Source organism: Hemibagrus wyckioides, linkage group LG22 (assembly GCF_019097595.1).
Source record: "Hemibagrus wyckioides isolate EC202008001 linkage group LG22, SWU_Hwy_1.0, whole genome shotgun sequence".
Lineage (NCBI taxonomy): Eukaryota > Metazoa > Chordata > Actinopteri > Siluriformes > Bagridae > Hemibagrus > Hemibagrus wyckioides.
This window is the reverse complement of record NC_080731.1, coordinates 12,032,609-12,056,377: the sequence shown is the minus strand read 5'-3', so window position 1 is coordinate 12,056,377 and position 23,769 is coordinate 12,032,609. Positions and strand designations below refer to the sequence as shown.

The 23,769-nt window shown below is 35.4% G+C and overlaps 1 protein-coding gene across 1 annotated transcript; it reads right to left on the bottom strand.

Annotated features, from left to right (window-relative positions):
• Positions 1–1,770: 1,770 nt before the first annotated feature.
• Positions 1,771–22,672, bottom strand: ppef2a (protein phosphatase with EF-hand domain 2a). The gene is made up of 18 exons (XM_058375393.1): positions 22,343–22,672; positions 22,146–22,175; positions 21,877–21,885; positions 21,223–21,350; positions 21,013–21,067; positions 20,081–20,256; positions 19,849–19,963; positions 19,666–19,712; positions 18,797–18,963; positions 18,624–18,660; positions 16,921–17,070; positions 15,999–16,358; positions 14,656–14,841; positions 13,836–13,978; positions 5,844–5,950; positions 4,015–4,178; positions 3,223–3,310; positions 1,771–3,093 (listed from the first exon to the last, which is right to left on the bottom strand). The coding sequence occupies exons 1-18, from the start codon at positions 22,392–22,394 to the stop codon at positions 2,876–2,878; spliced, it is 2,232 nt and encodes a 743-aa protein (XP_058231376.1). The 5' UTR covers positions 22,395–22,672; the 3' UTR covers positions 1,771–2,875.
• Between the last annotated feature and the right edge of the window lie 1,097 nt (positions 22,673–23,769).

The following is a 23,769-nucleotide window of genomic DNA, read 5'->3' as shown; positions in this document are numbered from 1 at the left end:
CTGTCCTTACATCCTAATATGGTCTCTCAGGTCCTCTGATACAGGCCTACTCACCGCTAGATCCTTGGCTGTCATCACTCTGAACCTTTGGAATTCACTCCTTTATTATTCTTTATTTGTTCAGCAGTTTGGCTCTTCTCCTAACAGTTGAAATATTTGCCTTTCCTCTCCTTTTTCTTAGTCTCCATCTCTGATTTTGGATTTTTCCTTGTCTGACTGTTTTGATCTACACTATATTGTCAAACGTTTTGGGACACCTCTCCAGATCATTAAATTTAGGTGTTGTTTTTCAGGGGTTGGTCTTGGCTCCTTAGTTCCAGTGAAAGGAACTCTTAATGCTTCAGCATACCAAGACATTTTGGACAATTTCATACTTTGTGGGAACAGTTTGAGGATGATTCCTTCCTGTTCCAACATGACTGCTCACCAGTGCACAAGCAAGGTCCATAAACACATGGATGAGTGAGTTTGGTGTAGAGGAACTTGACTGGCCTGCACAGAGTCCTGACCTCAACCTGATAGAACACCTTTGGGATGAATTAGTGCAGAGACTGCAAGCCAGGCCTTCTCATCCAACATCAGTGCCTGACCTCACAAATGGTCAAAAATGTGTATAAACACACTCCTAAACCTTGTGGAAAGGTGCTCCTGAGCTTCTCTGTCCTTACATCCTAATATGGTCTCCTAGGTCCTCTGATACAGGCTCTCAGGTCCTCTGATACAGGCTCTCAGGTCCTCTGATACAGCCCTTATGTTTATTTGCTTGGGATGTAAATGTATAAATGGTATATGGGATGTATGTATAAAACTCCTTGAGTTGTTGAAAGGCTCTATATCAGGGGTGTCCAATCAAGGGCCAGTGTGGGTGCAGGTTTTCATTCATTTAGATTTCTTGCCTCTGTCCGACACCCTTACCCAGAACGACTTACAGTTGATCACATTTTATACATCTGAGCAATTGAGAGTTAAGGGCCTTACTTAGGGATGCAGCAGTGGCAGCATGGTGGCCCTTGGATTCAAACTCTTAACCTTCTGATTAAGTCTTTATTATTTGTCACATTTACATTACTGCATAGTGAAATTCTTTCTTCGCATATCCCGTTAGGGGTTGGGGTCAGAGCGCAGGGTCAGCCATGATGCAGTGCCCCTGGAGCAGGGTGGGCTTGGGGGCTTGTTGGGCTTGCTCAAGGGCCCAACGGTGGCAGCTTGGAGGTGCTGGGGCTTGAACACCGATCTTCCAGTCAATGACTCAGAGCCTTAACCACTTGAGCTACCACTTCATTCCAACCGAGCGGGTGGTGATCAGGTGAGGTGATCCTGCTTGATTAACATGAAAACCTGCACCCACACCCTTTGGGGATAAGACTGGACACCCCTGCTCTTATTATTATTATTATTATTATTATTATTATTATTATTATTATTATTATTATAGTAGTAGTGTCTATAATATTAATAGTGTAACAGTCAGGTGAAAGGGAAAACTGTGTCATGTTGGCTGGTCACCTATCATCTGTCTGTTGGCCGTGTTTGGATCTGAGGCCGGACTTTGGACATGCTACACTAGGTGAAATATTAATTAGGACAAACAAGCACAATCAGAAAAAAAGATACTGTTTCTTCATGTGTACAGCTTTTGTACATTTTGTATGAAACTTGTAGGACATGTACTTTAAAACTTTCACACTAAAAGCAAATGAAAGATATTCTGTCTTCATTCTAGCACATACGCTACAGCCTACAGGTACAAATCTTTAACGGTACACTGCAAAAAATGTCATCTTAGCAAGTGATAAAATCTTGAATCTGGTCAAATACAGCAACATTTGAATTATAATTAGTCAATAAACCAAATATAAAATTATTAAGCTTCTTTCTAGGCATATTTTACTAGGTTTAATAATTTTGTATTGGGTTTCTTAATTGGAAATACTAGATTTTTATTTTTACTAAATTGAAGATGTATCTTGCTGTTATTTCTTGAATATAAGAGATAAACTGATCCTTCACTGAAATTCCACAAAGACAATAACCCGAGCTCAGAATCAATCCCTAGACCTGTAGCTGTATGATGGTACCACCATGATAGCTGGTATTAGTTTTATTTAGTTGCAAAAATGAAAACTTGGGTATTAAAATGTGTGATGTGGTATCATGTACTAAACAAACATGCTGTACACAAAAGCCCATTCTCTGTATTCTCTATATAATCTTAATCTTAATCTAATAATGGCTAAAACTAGATAGCTGACATGAGCAAACGTCAGACAGTGACTGAAGGTTGCTTAGATAACCATGGTTTTACACCCATGAATAAACAAAGCAGTCTTTCTTGGAACTTGAGGAAACTTCATGCCTCATGAGGGTTAAATCATGAAGGGCACCCTTTCTCATGCCTGTGAATGTGAAGTCAGTAGCCTGGTCAAACTCCAGTTTGATATTTTACCTTCCATTTTATTGATGCTCTGGACCAACAGGACAGTTTCCTTCAGACCTAGCAGTTTTCTTCACACTTTCCCATGTCTTGTTGTGCATACGCGACAGTTATAAATGTGTGGATATTTCACAATGTCTACTGATAGACCAGGACATAAATATAATAAGCTTGTGTGTATGCTTAACATTGAAACCTGCTCTCACTGACACATCCAAGGCTCAACTCCCTAAATTTCCTAAATTCCAAGACTCAAGATTCATCACCTGAAATTCTTAGAGGAATTCATGAAAAAGGCACTTTCAAATGTTCCAGGAGGTCATCGTGTTCACAGCTCATGGGTCACCCACATACTGAGCAGTCTGAATATTATTAAAGCAAACATACACAACTGTTTACTATCTATTCTGGTGTAAGAATTGTGCCTTTTTCTTCTGCGGCCTATATTCCATCCTGAGGTAGATCCTGTTCCTCTGGTTTGCGTATGTTCTTGTCTACTAAGCGAAAAGACTCCATGAATTCATCAATGTCTATGTAGCCATCTTTGTTCATGTCTATGCTGACCACCAGGTCATTGATGGCTTCGGTGGAAATCTCCATTTTCAGATAGACACTTAGCAGCTTCCATGTCTGACAGAAGTCTTCAAAAGAGATGAGGCCTGGAGAAAAATAACATGAAGATCAGCCATGAATGCAGCCTACCTGATCCGGTTTGTGCTTGCAAAGATTGATGGGCTAGAGCGTGACATGACAGCTTGGAGCCGGGAGACTAGAATATGCTTTCATACCCGAGTTATCTGTGTCCACTATTCTGAAGATGGTCTCCAGAGTGGAGCGATGCCTGTAAAGAGTCTCCAGCAGTGTCTGCTCAATGTACTGCGCAAGCAAGAAACAGACCATTTGGTGGATAGTAAACATAGCACAAATCCTTTGACATCATGTGTTTATGCATGCAAATAGTTCATCAAAATAAAAGCCAATAGCTCATTCTTAGACAATCCAGATGTGTTTGGTCTTGCCATAGATATAAATACAATTAGAACAACTGGCAATCTTGGTATATTGTTTTCAGCTTTTTCTCCTAAGATCAGGCAGACAAAATTTGAGACACTCAAAGGTTTATGCTGTGCAAAAATAAACCCCAAAAAGTACAGAAATTCAAAAATTAGAATGATGAATATCTTGACATTTTCCCAAAAAGACCTATGCATTTTTAGTTTCATAGTATTTAAAATGAAATACTCATATTCAGTACTAAAATTCAATTCAGTTTTATTCATATAGTGTTTTCTAACAATGTACATTGCCACAGAGGAGCTCTATATAAATTCAGGATATATAGATTTTATCTCTAATGAGCCGGAGGTGACGGTGGCAAAAGAAAAACTCCCTGAGACAATATGAGGAAGAAACCATGAGTGGAACCAGACTCAAAAGGGAACCTGGGTGGTATATTGGACGAAAAATATAAATAAATGAGTGAAACTAGACTATCAACTATCAATACAGCGAGGTGTCATTTTCTGAGATTAGAACTGACATTGTCTGCTTTCCCATAGCTTTATCTGCTATCTGCGTACCTCACAGCTGGTTTCCTTTATAGCGAGGTTACGGAACCAGTTGTGGTAATCCAGCATGTCGTTGGTGGTGTTAGTGAGGAGCTGAGAGCGCAGCATTCTCCAGGGCAATTCTAAGTGTAGCACCTGTCCAACAGCACTGCTCCAGTCATTCAGAGAGATGAGACCTGAGAGTGGACCAAGAACAAGAGAAGAAGCTTGTTGTAATTATAATCAGACTTTTAGATGAATTTAATAGATGGAATAGTTTACACTGCGTGTGTGGATCTGACTCTGTATAGACTCTTTTTTAATTCCACTGTTCGTAATGTTTGGCACTGTCTTATATCCTGTTATGAAACCTGGCAAGGCGAATGTCACAGATGCATTTTTCAAAGGAGCTAATTAAATTCCCCTCAAAGAATAACAATTTCCTGTTTTTTCTTTTTCAGTTTTATATAATGGATGTGTTTTCAGTTAAGGGCCTATTTGAAGCAGGTATACTTTACTCAAGCATAGGCAGGAGAGTTCACAGTTTTACAAAGAATAGGGATAAAAAATACAAATGGTGTTCTTTATATAAACATCAGAGAAGTGCAGAAAATCAGCTATACTATATAATCTCCATGTTGCCTAAATCTACAGGAATCTGACTCAAGATAACCTGCTTTAATGTGGTCCTTAGTAACAGACTGTAGATGTAAGTGCCACATATAGAATAATAGCCTGACCATTAATATGCATGAACTAAATATGCTATGGCATACAGCTGGTCAGGAAACAACTGAGTGTTAGACCTGACATGTATTAAACACAAAGGAACTTGTTATTTTACTTAAAATGGGAGATACTGTGTCCATCACCACTGAGCAGAAATCAGTGAACAAGCTGTCAAGGATAATTCAGTTCAATTCAGAGTTTTAAAGGAAAAGCCCACCTGAAATACTCACATATTAATCTTTATAAATAGCATGTCATCTTTGGTGGCATCCAAAATTTGTTAGGTTATGAATGAAGTTGACATTTCTAGATTTGAAACGATGGTCTATTTTCATTTTGGTTATTGGTTTCATCCCTTACACGCAATGACCTTTGACTGCCTGGGGATTGTTTTGCCAGTTTTATTCCTCACTTCATCTCTACCCAAAAGAGACTGATGCAGCAGAGCTTTAGTCCCGTTACTCTCTCACCTCCTCATCTTTACACTCTGCACAAACAGATCATAGTCCAAATCTTCTATTTTCATACAAATACTGGCAAAAACATTGTGCTTGTTATCCCTTGTATACCCTTGCTTCATTACATCTGCATCTTATACATAGTGTACCAGGTGCATTTTTTTGGGGTGGGGGAGTAGCTCAAGTGGTTAAAGCTCTGGGTCGTTTACCAGAAGATTGGGGTTCAAGTCCCAGCACCACCAAGCTGCTGGGCCTTTGAGCAAGGCCCTTAACCCAGTCTGCTCCAGGGGTGCTGCATCATGTCTGACCCTGTGCTCTGACCCCAACCCCCAAGGATGGGATATGTGAAGAAAGAATTTGAAGTAATTTATATGTGACACATAAAGACAACTTAACTTAAAGAGAGAGAGGGTGTAATTTATCTATTATGTGATTTGTTCCATGACAGTGTCACTAATATGGCATCCAAAATGGGCAGAAATGTCCTATGCCCGGATGTGTAAAATGGACACCTGGCAGTAATAGTTCAATATAAAAGTAAATGTTTTTCAGAGTGGACATTTCCATTAAGTGCTTTTCATTAGCCACACCAAAGTGACGTCACAGAACCTAAATCCTGTCATGAATACAATGCATCATGCACTTTGAGTCTGTGGTTTGTAAGAAGTTCTTCACCTGTGTTCTTCTTATCATATTCCCGAAAGGCACTGATGAGATCTGACTTGTGTGCAAACAGTTGCTCTCTCAGGACTTTAAGTGCAGAGTGCTCTGTTCGTCTGATACTAAACAGGAAATAAACAGAAAATTACTGCTCAGTAACTACGATGCCACACGATGCCATATATCATATATATATATATATATATATATGTATAAACTATATAAAAAACTATACTAATGAGCATTTTAAGAGGCACGGCCTGTCTCAACATGTAAACATATTACATTTTGTTACAGTACTTTGCACAACCTAAAGGGAAAAGCCAAAAATGGTTGATTATCGCCACCTAGAGTTCAGTCGAGGTAAAGCTCAACAATATTTGACGGTATATATGAATTAATTTTAAAAATCATTTTTTTGTCACTTTTTCTACACGCTACATATGTGCAAGGGACAATTCCTAAAACACAGGCTCTGAAAACACTGATTTAACAAAGATGTGTTATACTGGTTATTATTATACTGTTGTGTTATACTGGTTATTATTATACTGTTGTGTTATACTGGTGTATTATACTGCTGTGTTATACTGGTGTATTATACTGCTGTGTTATACTGGTGTATTATACTGATGTGTTATACTGGTGTATTATACTGCTGTGTTATACTGGTGTATTATACTGTTGTGTTATACTGCTGTATTATACTGATGTGTTATACTGGTGTATTATACTGCTGTGTTATACTGGTTATTATTATACTGTTGTGTTATACTGGTGTATTATACTGCTGTGTTATACTGGTGTATTATACTGCTGTGTTATACTGGTGTATTATACTGCTGTGTTATACTGGTGTGTTATACTGATGTGTTATACTGGTTATTATTATACTGTTGTGTTATACTGCTGTATTATACTGATGTGTTATACTGGTGTATTATACTGCTGTGTTATACTGGTTATTATTATACTGTTGTGTTATACTGGTGTATTATACTGCTGTGTTATACTGGTGTATTATACTGCTGTGTTATACTGGTGTATTATACTGCTGTGTTATACTGGTGTATTATACTGCTGTGTTATACTGGTGTATTATACTGCTGTGTTATACTGGTGTATTATACTGCTGTGTTATACTGGTGTATTATACTGATGTGTTATACTGGTTATTATTATACTGTTGTGTTATACTGGTGTATTATACTGATGTGTTATACTGGTGTATTATACTGCTGTGTTATACTGGTGTATTATACTGCTGTGTTATACTGGTGTATTATACTGCTGTGTTATACTGGTGTATTATACTGCTGTGTTATACTGGTGTATTATACTGCTGTGTTATACTGGTGTATTATACTGATGTGTTATACTGGTTATTATTATACTGTTGTGTTATACTGGTGTATTATACTGATGTGTTATACTGGTGTATTATACTGCTGTGTTATACTGGTTATTATTATACTGTTGTGTTATACTGGTGTATTATACTGCTGTGTTATACTGGTGTATTATACTGCTGTGTTATACTGGTGTATTATACTGCTGTGTTATACTGGTGTATTATACTGCTGTGTTATACTGGTGTATTATACTGCTGTGTTATACTGGTTATTATTATACTGCTGTGTTATACTGGTGTATTATACTGTTGTGTTATACTGGTGTATTATACTGCTGTGTTATACTGGTGTATTATACTGCTGTGTTATACTGGTGTATTATACTGATGTGTTATACTGGTTATTATTATACTGTTGTGTTATACTGGTGTATTATACTGCTGTGTTATACTGGTGTATTATACTGATGTGTTATACTGGTGTATTATACTGCTGTGTTATACTGGTGTATTATACTGATGTGTTATACTGTTGTATTATACTGCTGTGTTATACTGGTGTATTATACTGCTGTGTTATACTGGTGTATTATACTGATGTGTTATACTGGTGTATTATACTGCTGTGTTATACTGGTGTATTATACTGCTGTGTTATACTGGTGTATTATACTGATGTGTTATACTGGTGTATTATACTGTTGTGTTATACTGGTGTATTATACTGCTGTGTTATACTGGTGTATTATACTGATGTGTTATACTGGTTATTATTATACTGTTGTGTTATACTGGTGTATTATACTGCTGTGTTATACTGGTGTATTATACTGCTGTGTTATACTGGTGTATTATACTGCTGTGTTATACTGGTGTATTATACTGATGTGTTATACTGGTGTATTATACTGCTGTGTTATACTGGTGTATTATACTGTTGTGTTATACTGGTGTATTATACTGCTGTGTTATACTGGTGTATTATACTGCTGTGTTATACTGGTTATTATTATACTGCTGTGTTATACTGGTGTATTATACTGTTGTGTTATACTGGTGTATTATACTGTTGTGTTATACTGGTGTATTATACTGCTGTGTTATACTGGTGTATTATACTGCTGTGTTATACTGGTGTATTATACTGCTGTGTTATACTGGTGTATTATACTGCTGTGTTATACTGGTGTATTATACTGTTGTGTTATACTGGTGTATTATACTGATGTGTTATACTGGTGTATTATACTGCTGTGTTATACTGGTGTATTATACTGATGTGTTATACTGGTGAATTATACTGCTGTGTTATAATACTGATGTGTTATACTGGTGTATTATACTGTTGTGTTATACTGGTGTATTATACTGATGTGTTATACTGGTGTATTATACTGCTGTGTTATACTGGTGTATTATACTGCTGTGTTATACTGGTGTATTATACTGATGTGTTATACTGGTGTATTATACTGCTGTGTTATACTGGTTATTATTATACTGTTGTGTTATACTGGTGTATTATACTGATGTGTTATACTGGTTATTATTATACTGTTGTGTTATACTGGTGTATTATACTGCTGTGTTATACTGGTTATTATTATACTGTTGTGTTATACTGGTGTATTATACTGCTGTGTTATACTGGTGTATTATACTGCTGTGTTATACTGGTTATTATTATACTGTTGTGTTATACTGGTGTATTATACTGCTGTGTTATACTGGTTATTATTATACTGTTGTGTTATACTGGTGTATTATACTGCTGTGTTATACTGGTGTATTATACTGCTGTGTTATACTGGTTATTATTATACTGTTGTGTTATACTGGTGTATTATACTGCTGTGTTATACTGGTGTATTATACTGATGTGTTATACTGGTTATTATTATACTGTTGTGTTATACTGGTGTATTATACTGATGTGTTATACTGGTTATTATTATACTGTTGTGTTATACTGGTGTATTATACTGCTGTGTTATACTGGTTATTATTATACTGCTGTGTTATACTGGTGTATTATACTGCTGTGTTATACTGGTGTATTATACTGTTGTGTTATACTGGTGTATTATACTGCTGTGTTATAGTGGTGTATTATACTGCTGTGTTATACTGGTTATTATTATACTGTTGTGTTATACTGGTGTATTATACTGTTGTGTTATACTGGTGTATTATACTGCTGTGTTATACTGGTGTATTATACTGTTGTGTTATACTGGTGAATTATACTGCTGTGTTATACTGGTGTATTATACTGTTGTGTTATACTGGTGTATTATACTGTTGTGTTATACTGGTGTATTATACTGTTGTGTTATAGTGGTGTATTATACTGTTGTGTTATAGTGGTGTATTATACTGTTGTGTTATACTGGTGTATTATACTGCTGTGTTATACTGGTGTATTATACTGCTGTGTTATACTGGTGTATTATACTGTTGTGTTATACTGGTGTATTATACTGTTGTGTTATACTGGTGTATTATACTGTTGTGTTATAGTGGTGTATTATACTGTTGTGTTATAGTGGTGTATTATACTGTTGTGTTATAGTGGTGTATTATACTGTTGTGTTATACTGGTGTATTATACTGTTGTGTTATAGTGGTGTATTATACTGTTGTGTTATACTGGTGTATTATACTGTTGTGTTATACTGGTGTATTATACTGTTGTGTTATACTGGTGTATTATACTGCTGTGTTATACTGGTGTATTATACTGATGTGTTATACTGGTGTATTATACTGTTGTGTTATACTGGTGTATTATACTGCTGTGTTATACTGGTGTATTATACTGTTGTGTTATACTGGTGTATTATACTGTTGTGTTATAGTGGTGTATTATACTGTTGTGTTATAGTGGTGTATTATACTGTTGTGTTATACTGGTGTATTATACTGTTGTGTTATAGTGGTGTATTATACTGTTGTGTTATACTGGTGTATTATACTGCTGTGTTATACTGGTGTATTATACTGCTGTGTTATACTGGTGTATTATACTGTTGTGTTATACTGGTGTATTATACTGCTGTGTTATACTGGTGTATTATACTGCTGTGTTATACTGGTGTATTATACTGATGTGTTATACTGGTGTATTATACTGTTGTGTTATACTGGTGTATTATACTGCTGTGTTATACTGGTGTATTATACTGATGTGTTATACTGGTGTATTATACTGTTGTGTTATACTGGTGTATTATACTGTTGTGTTATACTGGTGTATTATACTGCTGTGTTATACTGGTGTATTATACTGATGTGTTATACTGGTTATTATTATACTGTTGTGTTATACTGGTGTATTATACTGCTGTGTTATACTGGTGTATTATACTGCTGTGTTATACTGGTGTATTATACTGATGTGTTATACTGGTTATTATTATACTGTTGTGTTATACTGGTGTATTATACTGCTGTGTTATACTGGTGTATTATACTGCTGTGTTATACTGGTGTATTATACTGCTGTGTTATACTGGTGTATTATACTGCTGTGTTATACTGGTGTATTATACTGCTGTGTTATACTGGTGTATTATACTGCTGTGTTATACTGGTGTATTATACTGTTGTGTTATACTGGTGTATTATACTGCTGTGTTATACTGGTGTATTATACTGCTGTGTTATACTGGTGTATTATACTGCTGTGTTATACTGGTGTATTATACTGCTGTGTTATACTGGTGTATTATACTGTTGTGTTATACTGCTGTATTATACTGATGTGTTATACTGGTGTATTATACTGCTGTGTTATACTGGTTATTATTATACTGTTGTGTTATACTGGTGTATTATACTGCTGTGTTATACTGGTGTATTATACTGCTGTGTTATACTGGTGTATTATACTGCTGTGTTATACTGGTGTGTTATACTGATGTGTTATACTGGTTATTATTATACTGTTGTGTTATACTGCTGTATTATACTGATGTGTTATACTGGTGTATTATACTGCTGTGTTATACTGGTTATTATTATACTGTTGTGTTATACTGGTGTATTATACTGCTGTGTTATACTGGTGTATTATACTGCTGTGTTATACTGGTGTATTATACTGCTGTGTTATACTGGTGTATTATACTGCTGTGTTATACTGGTGTATTATACTGCTGTGTTATACTGGTGTATTATACTGCTGTGTTATACTGGTGTATTATACTGATGTGTTATACTGGTTATTATTATACTGTTGTGTTATACTGGTGTATTATACTGATGTGTTATACTGGTGTATTATACTGCTGTGTTATACTGGTGTATTATACTGCTGTGTTATACTGGTGTATTATACTGCTGTGTTATACTGGTGTATTATACTGCTGTGTTATACTGGTGTATTATACTGATGTGTTATACTGGTTATTATTATACTGTTGTGTTATACTGGTGTATTATACTGATGTGTTATACTGGTGTATTATACTGCTGTGTTATACTGGTTATTATTATACTGTTGTGTTATACTGGTGTATTATACTGCTGTGTTATACTGGTGTATTATACTGCTGTGTTATACTGGTGTATTATACTGCTGTGTTATACTGGTGTATTATACTGCTGTGTTATACTGGTGTATTATACTGATGTGTTATACTGGTGTATTATACTGCTGTGTTATACTGGTGTATTATACTGCTGTGTTATACTGGTGTATTATACTGCTGTGTTATACTGGTTATTATTATACTGTTGTGTTATACTGGTGTATTATACTGCTGTGTTATACTGGTGTATTATACTGCTGTGTTATACTGGTGTATTATACTGCTGTGTTATACTGGTGTATTATACTGATGTGTTATACTGGTTATTATTATACTGTTGTGTTATACTGGTGTATTATACTGCTGTGTTATACTGGTGTATTATACTGCTGTGTTATACTGGTGTATTATACTGCTGTGTTATACTGGTGTATTATACTGCTGTGTTATACTGGTGTATTATACTGCTGTGTTATACTGGTGTATTATACTGCTGTGTTATACTGGTGTATTATACTGTTGTGTTATACTGGTGTATTATACTGCTGTGTTATACTGGTGTATTATACTGCTGTGTTATACTGGTGTATTATACTGCTGTGTTATACTGGTGTATTATACTGCTGTGTTATACTGGTGTATTATACTGTTGTGTTATACTGGTGTATTATACTGCTGTGTTATACTGGTGTATTATACTGTTGTGTTATACTGGTGTATTATACTGATGTGTTATACTGGTGTATTATACTGCTGTGTTATACTGGTGTATTATACTGATGTGTTATACTGGTGTATTATACTGCTGTGTTATACTGGTGTATTATACTGCTGTGTTATACTGGTGTATTATACTGCTGTGTTATACTGGTGTATTATACTGTTGTGTTATACTGGTGTATTATACTGCTGTGTTATACTGGTGTATTATACTGCTGTGTTATACTGGTGTATTATACTGCTGTGTTATACTGGTGTATTACACTGCTGTGTTATACTGGTGTATTATACTGATGTGTTATACTGGTGTATTATACTGATGTGTTATACTGGTGTATTATACTGCTGTGTTATACTGGTGTATTATACTGCTGTGTTATACTGGTGTATTATACTGCTGTGTTATACTGGTGTATTATACTGCTGTGTTATACTGGTGTATTATACTGCTGTGTTATACTGGTGTATTATACTGCTGTGTTATACTGGTGTATTATACTGCTGTGTTATACTGGTGTATTATACTGCTGTGTTATACTGGTGTATTATACTGTTGTGTTATACTGGTGTATTATACTGATGTGTTATACTGGTGTATTATACTGCTGTGTTATACTGGTGTATTATACTGTTGTGTTATACTGGTGTATTATACTGTTGTGTTATACTGGTGTATTATACTGTTGTGTTATACTGGTGTATTATACTGTTGTGTTATACTGGTGTATTATACTGCTGTGTTATACTGGTGTATTATACTGCTGTGTTATACTGGTGTATTATACTGTTGTGTTATACTGGTGTATTATACTGTTGTGTTATAGTGGTGTATTATACTGTTGTGTTATACTGGTGTATTATACTGTTGTGTTATAGTGGTGTATTATACTGTTGTGTTATACTGGTGTATTATACTGTTGTGTTATAGTGGTGTATTATACTGTTGTGTTATACTGGTGTATTATACTGTTGTGTTATACTGGTGTATTATACTGCTGTGTTATACTGGTGTATTATACTGTTGTGTTATAGTGGTGTATTATACTGTTGTGTTATACTGGTGTATTATACTGCTGTGTTATAGTGGTGTATTATACTGTTGTGTTATAGTGGTGTATTATACTGTTGTGTTATACTGGTGTATTATACTGCTGTGTTATACTGGTGTATTATACTGTTGTGTTATAGTGGTGTATTATACTGCTGTGTTATACTGGTGTATTATACTGTTGTGTTATACTGGTGTATTATACTGCTGTGTTATACTGGTGTATTATACTGTTGTGTAAATAGTGGTGTATTATACTGTTGTGTTATACTGGTGTATTATACTGTTGTGTTATACTGGTGTATTATACTGTTGTGTTATACTGGAAATGAAAGTGAAAAAGCAGCTTTAAATACCTTTGTCCAAAGCTCATCTCCCGGGTCTTGCTGTTGGTCTGGTACTGAATAAAATAAGGCACTAGATCTGGACCTAACCTGACCAGTGCGCCCCTGTTACTGCCCACTTCATAGTAGTTAGAAGCTGAAAAAATTGTGAGGACCTGCAGAAACAAATTTGCTAATATATTTTTCTTTACAATATTATTTAAATCCACCAGATTATATCAAAAATATTTAAATCAATTTAATAACTTTTCTATATATTTATGCTATGCTATAAACAGTAGGTCAGTAGATCCTTAAGTTATTACTTTGAAAATGCTAGAAAAACAATTTAAATATGTAATTAATTTTCATTTCTTCATTCATTCATTAGGGCTAACACATGCTTTGGGTCATGTACAGCTTGTTCACTGCATTTTGGACAATAACTTGATATAATGACACAAAATGCACTCTTTCAAATGCACAAGCTCACACACACTCACAATCGGTCAGTTTTCTCTGACTAGCAAAGTTGTATTTTTTTTTAAAAAGTTTCTTAAGGAGTAAAAGGTCAACATCCCTCTCCGCTGCATAGAGAAATTGGCATTTTTAGGTTATTTTAAAGGGTTCGAAGGGTACCAATCAATTTAATTATAAATGACTTAACCTAGACATCAGAATCAACCCACAACAGCATTAGTCCTTGGAATCTTTCCATCTGTTCAATGAATTAGATGCTCTGGATAAACATCAACATAATTCAATATTTAAAACTTTTTACTTTGTTTACTTTCATCAAAACTAGTAGCCTAGTTTATCATCAGTGCATTTCTACATGTATCTGACCTCTCACCTTACGGTTGTGGCAGAACTCATATCCATCTTGCTTGCATTCGTGGGAGCGGATGATGAGCTGCAGGTTGTGTTTGTTCAAAAAGTCCTCAGTCACGTTGGGGCCCCAGTAACAGCCACCACCACGAACTTCATTTGGGATACAGCCATCTTCGGGCATGGGGTCACTCCACAGCAAGTCCAGGATCTGATAATAATATACATTACATACAAAAACAAAGGTATTTCTCTTTCTCTTTTATTTCTCATAATAAGGAGGCTAAACTTGCTAAATGTTTCATGTTATGGGGTCTATATAAACAGAGAAGAAATAAAGTGCCTAGAGCCAAAATTTGTGTGACACTTTTTAAGGATCTGAAAAGTTTCTATTACTGCAAACAAACTGGTAAAGGCCAGGTAAACAAACCAGACAAACCAGACAAAAATTTGTTTACAAGGCTGTCCAAGTCTAAGTGTCACTCAAAACCTACATTAATAAAACACATTGATAATTCTAGACAACAGGCTGAATTACATCCTGCTTGATATTCCTCACTAAAAACAGATTGCATACAAAATATGTAATAAAAAGTATGCTGAAATTATATGATAAATGGAGAGACCAAAGAGGATAATAAATGGTTTCTAATGGAGATTCTAAACAAAAAAACTAGCTTCAAAAACTTTGGAAAATGACACAAGCCATTAGATAAATCTATGGCGAGCAAAGCACTGACTCTATATGAACTCTACTGTGTAATGAAGTAACCTACACTATATGGCCAACACTACGTTATGTGGACACCTAACCTTCAAATCCATATCTGTTTCTTCCCCAAAATGTTGTGACAAAGTTGGAAAAACTTAATTGTCTACAAAGAACCGTTCCTTTAGGTGGAACCAAGAGGCCCAAAACTGTTCCAGCATGACAATGCCTTAAACACAATGCGAGCTGTGTGAAGAGCTCATATAGAAGAACCTTGTACCTGACTTAAACAGAGCCCTGACCTTAATCCTCAACCCCATTGAACACGTTTGGAAACTGGAAAGCAAATTGTACGCCAGGCTTCTTGCTGGATATCATTGGTATACCTCTTATCTTATCTTATCTTATCTTATCTTATCTTATCTTATCTTATCTTATCTTATCTTATCTTATCTTATCTTATCTTACCTTACCTTACCTTACCTTATCAGTAAATCTCCACAACCATCATTAAAATAATTAGTGAAGAGCTTTACCGGCAGAGAGGAGGCTGCTATAGAAGCAAAGGGGGAATAACTCATATTAATGACCATGGTTTGTTAATGGGATGTTCACTGGTCAGGTGTCCACATACTTTGTCCTAATAAAAAAAAATCTACCTCTTTCCACTCATTTTTGATGTCTGGGGTGTTGACGGATTCTCTGGCTGATTCAGATGATGTGGAAATGTTACAGTATTTATAGGCCAGGCTGCTGCCAGACTGGGCAAAGCTGGTCTGCCTTTGTTGGATCCTGAGCTCTTCCTCCTTGGTCCTGGCCACTGTAGTTGAGAAGTCCTGCAAAGAACGGCACTGGAAAGTTTCCCGGGATGGTAAGGGCCTGTAATATGTGAACGAGGATCGCCTTCTGTTCAAAAAACTGTGCTTAGAGTTCAGCGATTCATCTTCCATCTCTGAGTCCATTGATGACCGCATAGACACACTGCTTCTCTGCTTCGGAGGCCTCAGGGCAGATACATACTGGAGAAAGATTCCAAATAAATAATTAATTAAATCCAATTAGATAATTAGATTATCCAAAATATATTATTATAGTATTTGCTTTTATAAACACACAAGAAGGCTCAACAATATATAACTACCAAATTTGTATTTGTATTTAATTATAAAATTGTATCTGTCTATGCATTGTTCTATCATGTTGTCAAACCACTGCAAATGTGAACTTCATACATGTGATGTGAGAATATATGAATAATCACGTTAAAATTCACATGTAAAAAGAAATGAATGATTTGAAACCATCACATGTAAAAAATAAACCAACTTTGTGGTGAATATAAATACATGAAAATCATGTAGAATCATGTGTGAAAATTTATTTATTTGTGTGAAAATGCATGGTTGAAAATCACATAGAAATAAATTTATGAGCAAAAAAAAATGTGGGCAAAAATGAGTGGCAAAAATGATGTTGAATCATTAAAATACAAAATACAAAATAACTGATATTTTTTAAGTGTTAGTTTCCCTCAAGTGCTGAGATGCTGATCTGGATGTGTTTAGTGTTTCCTTGACTCACTTTGTGTCTGTCCATTCGGGCCACCAGTGCCAGGTCTGTGGTGTCTGAGATGCCCCCATGAACGATCAGCACCTTCTGATCAATCACTGTTGCCAGGGGCAACCAGCTGAATATCTTCTGCAGCAGCTTTAGAATTCGTTTACCGTGCATCTGGTACACACGAGAAATAGTCTTCATAACCAAATTACAGCAAAACAACAACAGGCTAAAAATATTAAGTGTGTTTCATGCCTGTTTCTCCTGAGGGTAATCTCAGGACCAGTGGCAATGCCAGATCTGGTGCAAAGTGTACAGTAAAAAACAACTATGTGTAAATAATCATGTTATTAAAAATATTTTTGAATTTTTTTAAATCTATAAAATATTTGATTGTTTTTATTCTTTCAAGCTGTGATTCACACAATTAAGAAATTTGCCTGTCATGTCAGTATCGAATCAGAAATTTGTATCCGGTGTCATCCAGATGAGGATAGTTTTCCTTTTGAGTCTGGTTCCTCCCAAGGTTTCTTCATAATACTGTCTTAGGGAGTTTGCCACTTGTCGCCCTCTGGCCTGCTTATTATGCATATGCTTATCAATTAAAATTAATAATTTATATACTAAATTTAGAGGTTTCTGTAAAGCTGTTTTGTGCTAAACAGATAAAATTAATATGAATTGAATAGTAAGAGGTCATGCCTTCCCTTTATCTAGATGTTAACAAAAAGAAATCTGGTGTTGTTTTTTTGTCTTGCAAATGTAATCAAGTAAAATAATACAGATTATAATAAAGACCATTACTTCAGTCTGTTTTAAGGTATACAATAATTTAAAATTAAATTAAAACTTATACAAATAATATTAACTTGTATTTTTTATTTTTTTTGAAAGACTACCAGTCATTAAAATGGAAGTGCTCTGATCTTAAAGTATTTAAAGGGCATTAAAGGTTAATTTTTCTTTTCATTTTAAAGTCATTTTTTTCTTATCCACCAGATTGGTCATATGGATTATACACCAATCAGCCATAACATTATGAGCACTGAGAGGTGAAGTGAATAACACTGATTATCTCCTCATCATGGCACCTGTTAGTGGGTGGGATATATCAGGCTGCAAGTGAACATTTTGTCCTCAAAGTTGATGTGTTAGAAGCAGGAAAAATGGGCAAGCGTAAGGATTTGAGTGAGTTTGACAAGGGACAAATTGTGATGGCTAGACGACTGGATCAGAGCATCTCCAAAACTGCACATCTTGTGGGGTGTTCCTGGTCTGCAGTGGTCAGTATCTATCAAAAGTGATCCAAGGAAGGAACAGTCGTGAACTGGCGACAGGATCATGGGCGGCCAATCAGTGCTGGTTCTGATAGAAAGGTGTCAGAATACACAGTGAATGATGGGTCAGGGCTGTTTTGGCAGCAAAAGGGGGACCAACAAAATATTAGGCAGGTGGTCATAATGTTATGCCTGGTCATTGTAATGTCAAATTTGGACATGCAGTATTACTAGTCAAAGCTGACCAGAAAACAAAAATCCTTTTTTTCGCTGATTGTTCTTATCGCCAGCAGAGAGAGCTGTTGCCAGTTTATTTGAGCTTTTTTTTTTTTTTTTAAATTTTTTGTTGATGAATTGGGGAAGTAAATTAGAATAGCTTTGGGATCTAAGATGGGAGTTCCATAATGCACCATGATGCAAGTGTTAGAAATTTTATATGGAAACACTTACCTTATATTTGCCCAACACTTCCTTGGTGAACCCATACCTTTAAAAAAAAAACCCCACAATTTTAGTGAAATTGAGAATGCTTCAGTTACTCCGAGAAAGCTTCAAGTACTGCCTATTCAGCAGAAAAGAAATCATATTTTAAACTTTAATATTCATTATTTTGAATAATATACCTCAGGTTTATGATGTGATCTTCATGATTCCCTCGATTAAGGTAAACCTCTCCAGGACAGACCAACAAGAAAGTGAATAAAATAAGCAGAATCTCTATTGAGTCCTTGCCTCGGTCCACAAAGTCACCATTGAAAACATAAGGCTTCTCCAGAGATGGCATCCCATTCTACATATGAGAAACATTATGTCAGTTATAATTCATGATTTTCATAATATATTTTATAATACATTGTATAAATAAATGCTATAGGTTTTATATATATATATATATATATATATATATATATATATATATATATATATATATATAGCATTTATTTATACAATGTATTATAAAATAATTACTCATTTCCAAGGCATTGAATCAATACACAAAATAACATTCTACATATGCTGTATCTCCATCAATGAGTATCTGAATGCTTCAGCATGGAGGAGTCGGTGTTGAATCTATAATAAACTCAGATATTTAACTAATTTATGAGTTGCTGAGGAGCTCCTGGTTACACAACTCCAACTGACTCTATATGACAGTAGAAAGGACATTAGGACAAAGGACACTCTCTGGTGTCACCCAAATGAGGATAAGGTTCACTTTTGAGCCTGGTTCCTCTCAAAGTTTCATCCTTTTACCATCTAAGGGATTTTTTCCTTGCCTCACTCTCTTGCTCATTAGGGATTAATATAAATAAATTTAAATATAAGTCTAATATTAATCTTGAACTTTTTGTACTATATTTCTTATGTTCTGTAAAGCTGCTTTGAGACAATGTCCATAGTTAAAAGAGCTGTACAAATAAATGAATGAATTGAATTTAATTACTGTAACCATTGTAAACCAAAAAAAACCAAAACAAATTGTACTTACTTTGTAAAATATTAGAAGTAAGTCCTCTAACTGTCCATGTAAATCCCCTAATTAAAACATATTTTTGGAAAAGATGTATGGTTTTAAGAAAACCCAAACAGTATGATATCTAAAGTATGATTTACAGTATGATATCTAAAGAATGTATTTTTTCAAAAATGACAAAGGTGCAGGTTTTCTCACCACATATTGTGATTTCTTTGCTATGGCAGGTAGAGATTCGGTTGATATTTGGCAGAACTCTGAGCAGCTTCCAGGTTTCAAGGAGAAGTTGGAGAACATAACGAGAATGGAGCTGCTGCTTTGCAAAAACAGATATATATGAATCCACATTAAATTTAACACAAGATTTATTTATCTATTTTCCAGTACATAATAAAAGTTTAACAAAAAGTTTGGAGTGTGCTTCACCTACTTGCTTGTTTCTAAAAGCCTCCACAAGATCAGCAGCTTGGTTTGCATCCAGAGGGAAGGTTAGCCTTGGGCCTGAATAGATTTCTGGAATGTCGATATTGGAGTAACTGAAGTATCTCTCCCACTCTGCATCCCGACATATTTCATTGTCTCTGAAGATGTGGGAGATCAATTTTCCTACATTCAGGAACATAGGTTATTAACCCACAAGGCAAAACATAGCTATTAAAAATGAATAGAGAATGCATGCTTGTTTACATCTAACACTATGTGATCATTTATATAGGATTTTACATGGCTATATATAAAGGATTAGGTATGGTTTATATGTTAATAAAGGAACAGACTAAACTGCTTGCATGAATTATTTATTCCTTAAGGTATGCAAACTTTTGCACTACTCAACAGTCATTGAATAAAGGAGTTCTTTTAGATTGGTAACAGTTTTTGCTTTTTAAAGTGAAGTTATTTGTAACTTGTTTGAGAGAAAAATAAATCAGGCTTCTCTCAGAGGGACAAACTAAAGCTGGTAGATATGTATTAAATATATAATATAATACACAAATAATCATGCACACGCACAGTCATTCTACCTTAGTAATCCTGGGTAGGGACAAAGTGGATCTGAGGCCTATTTCATGAACACTGGGCATGAGGCAGGAATATATCATGCATGCAATGCAGGGCACAATGGACACACACATTCATACATTTATTCAAACCTAGAAGAAATTTAGAGCAGCCAGTGCACCTTTATGCATGTTTTTTGAAAAGGTTGAGGGAAACTTGAAACCCCCAAGGAAACCCACATGAACACAAGGGAGACTTACACAGAAAGACAGCAACCCTAGATCAGGATTGAAACCCTGAGGACCCTCATAATGCTACCCTCTATGACACACACACACACACACATTACAGAAGTGAGCTTACGTTCATTGCTAGAAGGTGTGAAGTTGTCCATAAGGTAACCAAGAAAATTATACAGCTAAGTAAAGAAGAAACAAATATTTCAACAAAATTTTACAGACCAATCTTAACATCCAATTTTAAAGCTTCAAGTAAATAAACATATGATTATAATGCTATACTAACATTGACCTGGTGAATCATTTCTACCACATGTGTGTGTGTTGTTTTTACTTTGATTTGGTCTTGAAGCCCAGTGTACTCTATGGACTGGAAGATGTTCCAGGTGTATCTGCGCCTCATCTCCATGCGGCTCACATACTGACGATACCAACGCTGGATCAGAACTGCAGCTCTTATTGCTTCACAGTAGAGGAACAGAAATTTCAGCCAGTGTTTTGATTCGTTAAAGAAGATCATTTTGCAGCAACTACATTATATATGTTGCAGCATGTCTGCGATTCATAATTCGTTATAAGATTCAGAAGAAATGGTTAAAACTAATGCCCAGATATTATAATAGATTCAGTACCCCTAATGTTTACTGCATTAAGGCTGTAACCATCTGAGACACTTTAGGAGCACATTCTGCAACTATGTCCTCCCAGGATGCAACCACCAGGTCCAACCTAATTTCACCTCGAGCAATTTGGTGCTTTATTCAGATGTCACTAGATTACAACCCTACACCCTGTAATCTGAATCAGACTCATGCTGGATGACCACACAGGGTTAGTCAATGCCAGAATAGTCCATGTCCTATTTTCTGAAGTATTAACTGAGCAGGAAATGAGAGATTTGTAGGCCATGCTGCTACACTTTATATTATATTATATAATTCATCAATTAATGGGGTATTAATGCAAAAAAAACATATTAGATACTTACTTATGGCCGCTACATGTATGAGCATAAAGAAGTAAAAAAATAATCAGTATATATATATATTTTTTGACACATATAAACTACTAGAAATCCCAATACTTCACTGTTTACAGATTAAAAATTAATAAATTAATAAATTAGTCAATCAATTTATTTATCATCATCATCATCATCATCATCATCAAACTGTTAACATATGTTGATTAATTTAACATTGGCAAATATTCTGTTATATTTGGAGTATATCATATTATAAGGACCAGAAGTACTACCTGAGATCCTAACTGAGATGACATTGCCATCTATGGAAAGAAGATCAAATGGAAGCAGATATGTTATCATATGAAATAATTAACCACAATACATTATACTATGTGTAAATTTTCAAATATACTCATGTGTAGAAATAGAAAATGCTTGCTCAGTCTTCTTTATTTCCTCAGTATTACAAAAAAATCACAGAGATTACCTTTGTCATGTGTTTTATGGAATTGACCCCCTTTGGTGACCCCACAGCCCATGGTGTCTCCTAAGTAGGAGACGAAGTTAGTGTTTGATTCACAGTGGAGGTCACAGTGGAGTAAAATGTCATGCTGTTAGAGATGAAGTAAACAGATCCAGGTGACAGATTAAGCTTAGCTCGTGCTCTGACCAGCCTGATTGTCCTTAATCCTTCTTACAGCATCACACAGACCTCAATACACCACCAACACGGGAAAATTAGATGCGGTGAGCACATCTCAAGACTCAGTGAACCTTTACAGTCACCACTCTCAATAGAAGTAGCTAGAAGCACTCACTGGGTGCTTTAGTTGAGTAATGGAGTGTAAAAAATTATTCAATAATAATACAAAACAAATATAAATCAGAGCACAAACCACAATGTCTGAGTATTTCAGAGTTTGGAATGCCAAGGGTGGTCAGCCATCAATATTTTTAAGGACCTTTTCAAAGGTCAGGGCTACTTTAAATTGGACATGATTGAGACAAATCCATCCATCCATCCATCCATCCATCCGCTTATCCTAAACAGGGATCTAAAAGAACTCAGGATACAAGGTGATGGACATCCTGGACACAGGGCACAAACCCCATTTGCACACCCATCCACACACTACAGAAAATTTAGAAAGGCCAATCAGGGCAGGATTGCTTTGTCTTGTATTCTATTGTAGCAATAAAAAGATATAGGCTTCCAGTTTCCCTTGGTGTGTTATATGCTAGAATTGTTTTGCTGGACACAATAATTCTCATGAAATGTGGTCTTATATAAAGTTTGGTAATTCGTACCCTATTATAATATAGCTACAAGCTTCGGACAGTGATAGGTATGTGATAAGTCCAACGTTTTATTCAAATATCTTATTCAAATATGTTTCTTATTTATGTATATCTTTTTATGTATATATTTTTGTAACTTATGTTTCTTATTAGTGCAAGACTTTCCTGTGAAATTAACAAAAGTGAGTGTTTTCTATGAAATAATTTAAATCATCTATTATAAGAACTTACCTGGTGGTTGTGTTTTCTCATCAAGAAGAAACCCCAAAAGGCTTTAGGATTACTCCCTAAACATGCCATGCAAAGCAGTGGTTGTGGTTGTCTTTCCCGTGGATCCTTGAGGTGGGTAATGCAGAGTACGCAAAAAACACAAACTCAGCCGAGGCATGTAAACATGAGGGTCAGTTGTCTATGGCACTTCCATTTCCTCCATCAGTGACCCATGATCCTATGGAGATTTGTTCAGGCGTCTTTCACAACTAGAGCAGTGCGCTTAACCAAGAAAACAAGCCCCAAGAGGATTAGGTTAATAGCTTGATGAGACTACACACTGAACTTAATATAGAAAACACCATTCTGTTAAAGGGCAGCCTTTGGCACTACTGTTGCTCTGTG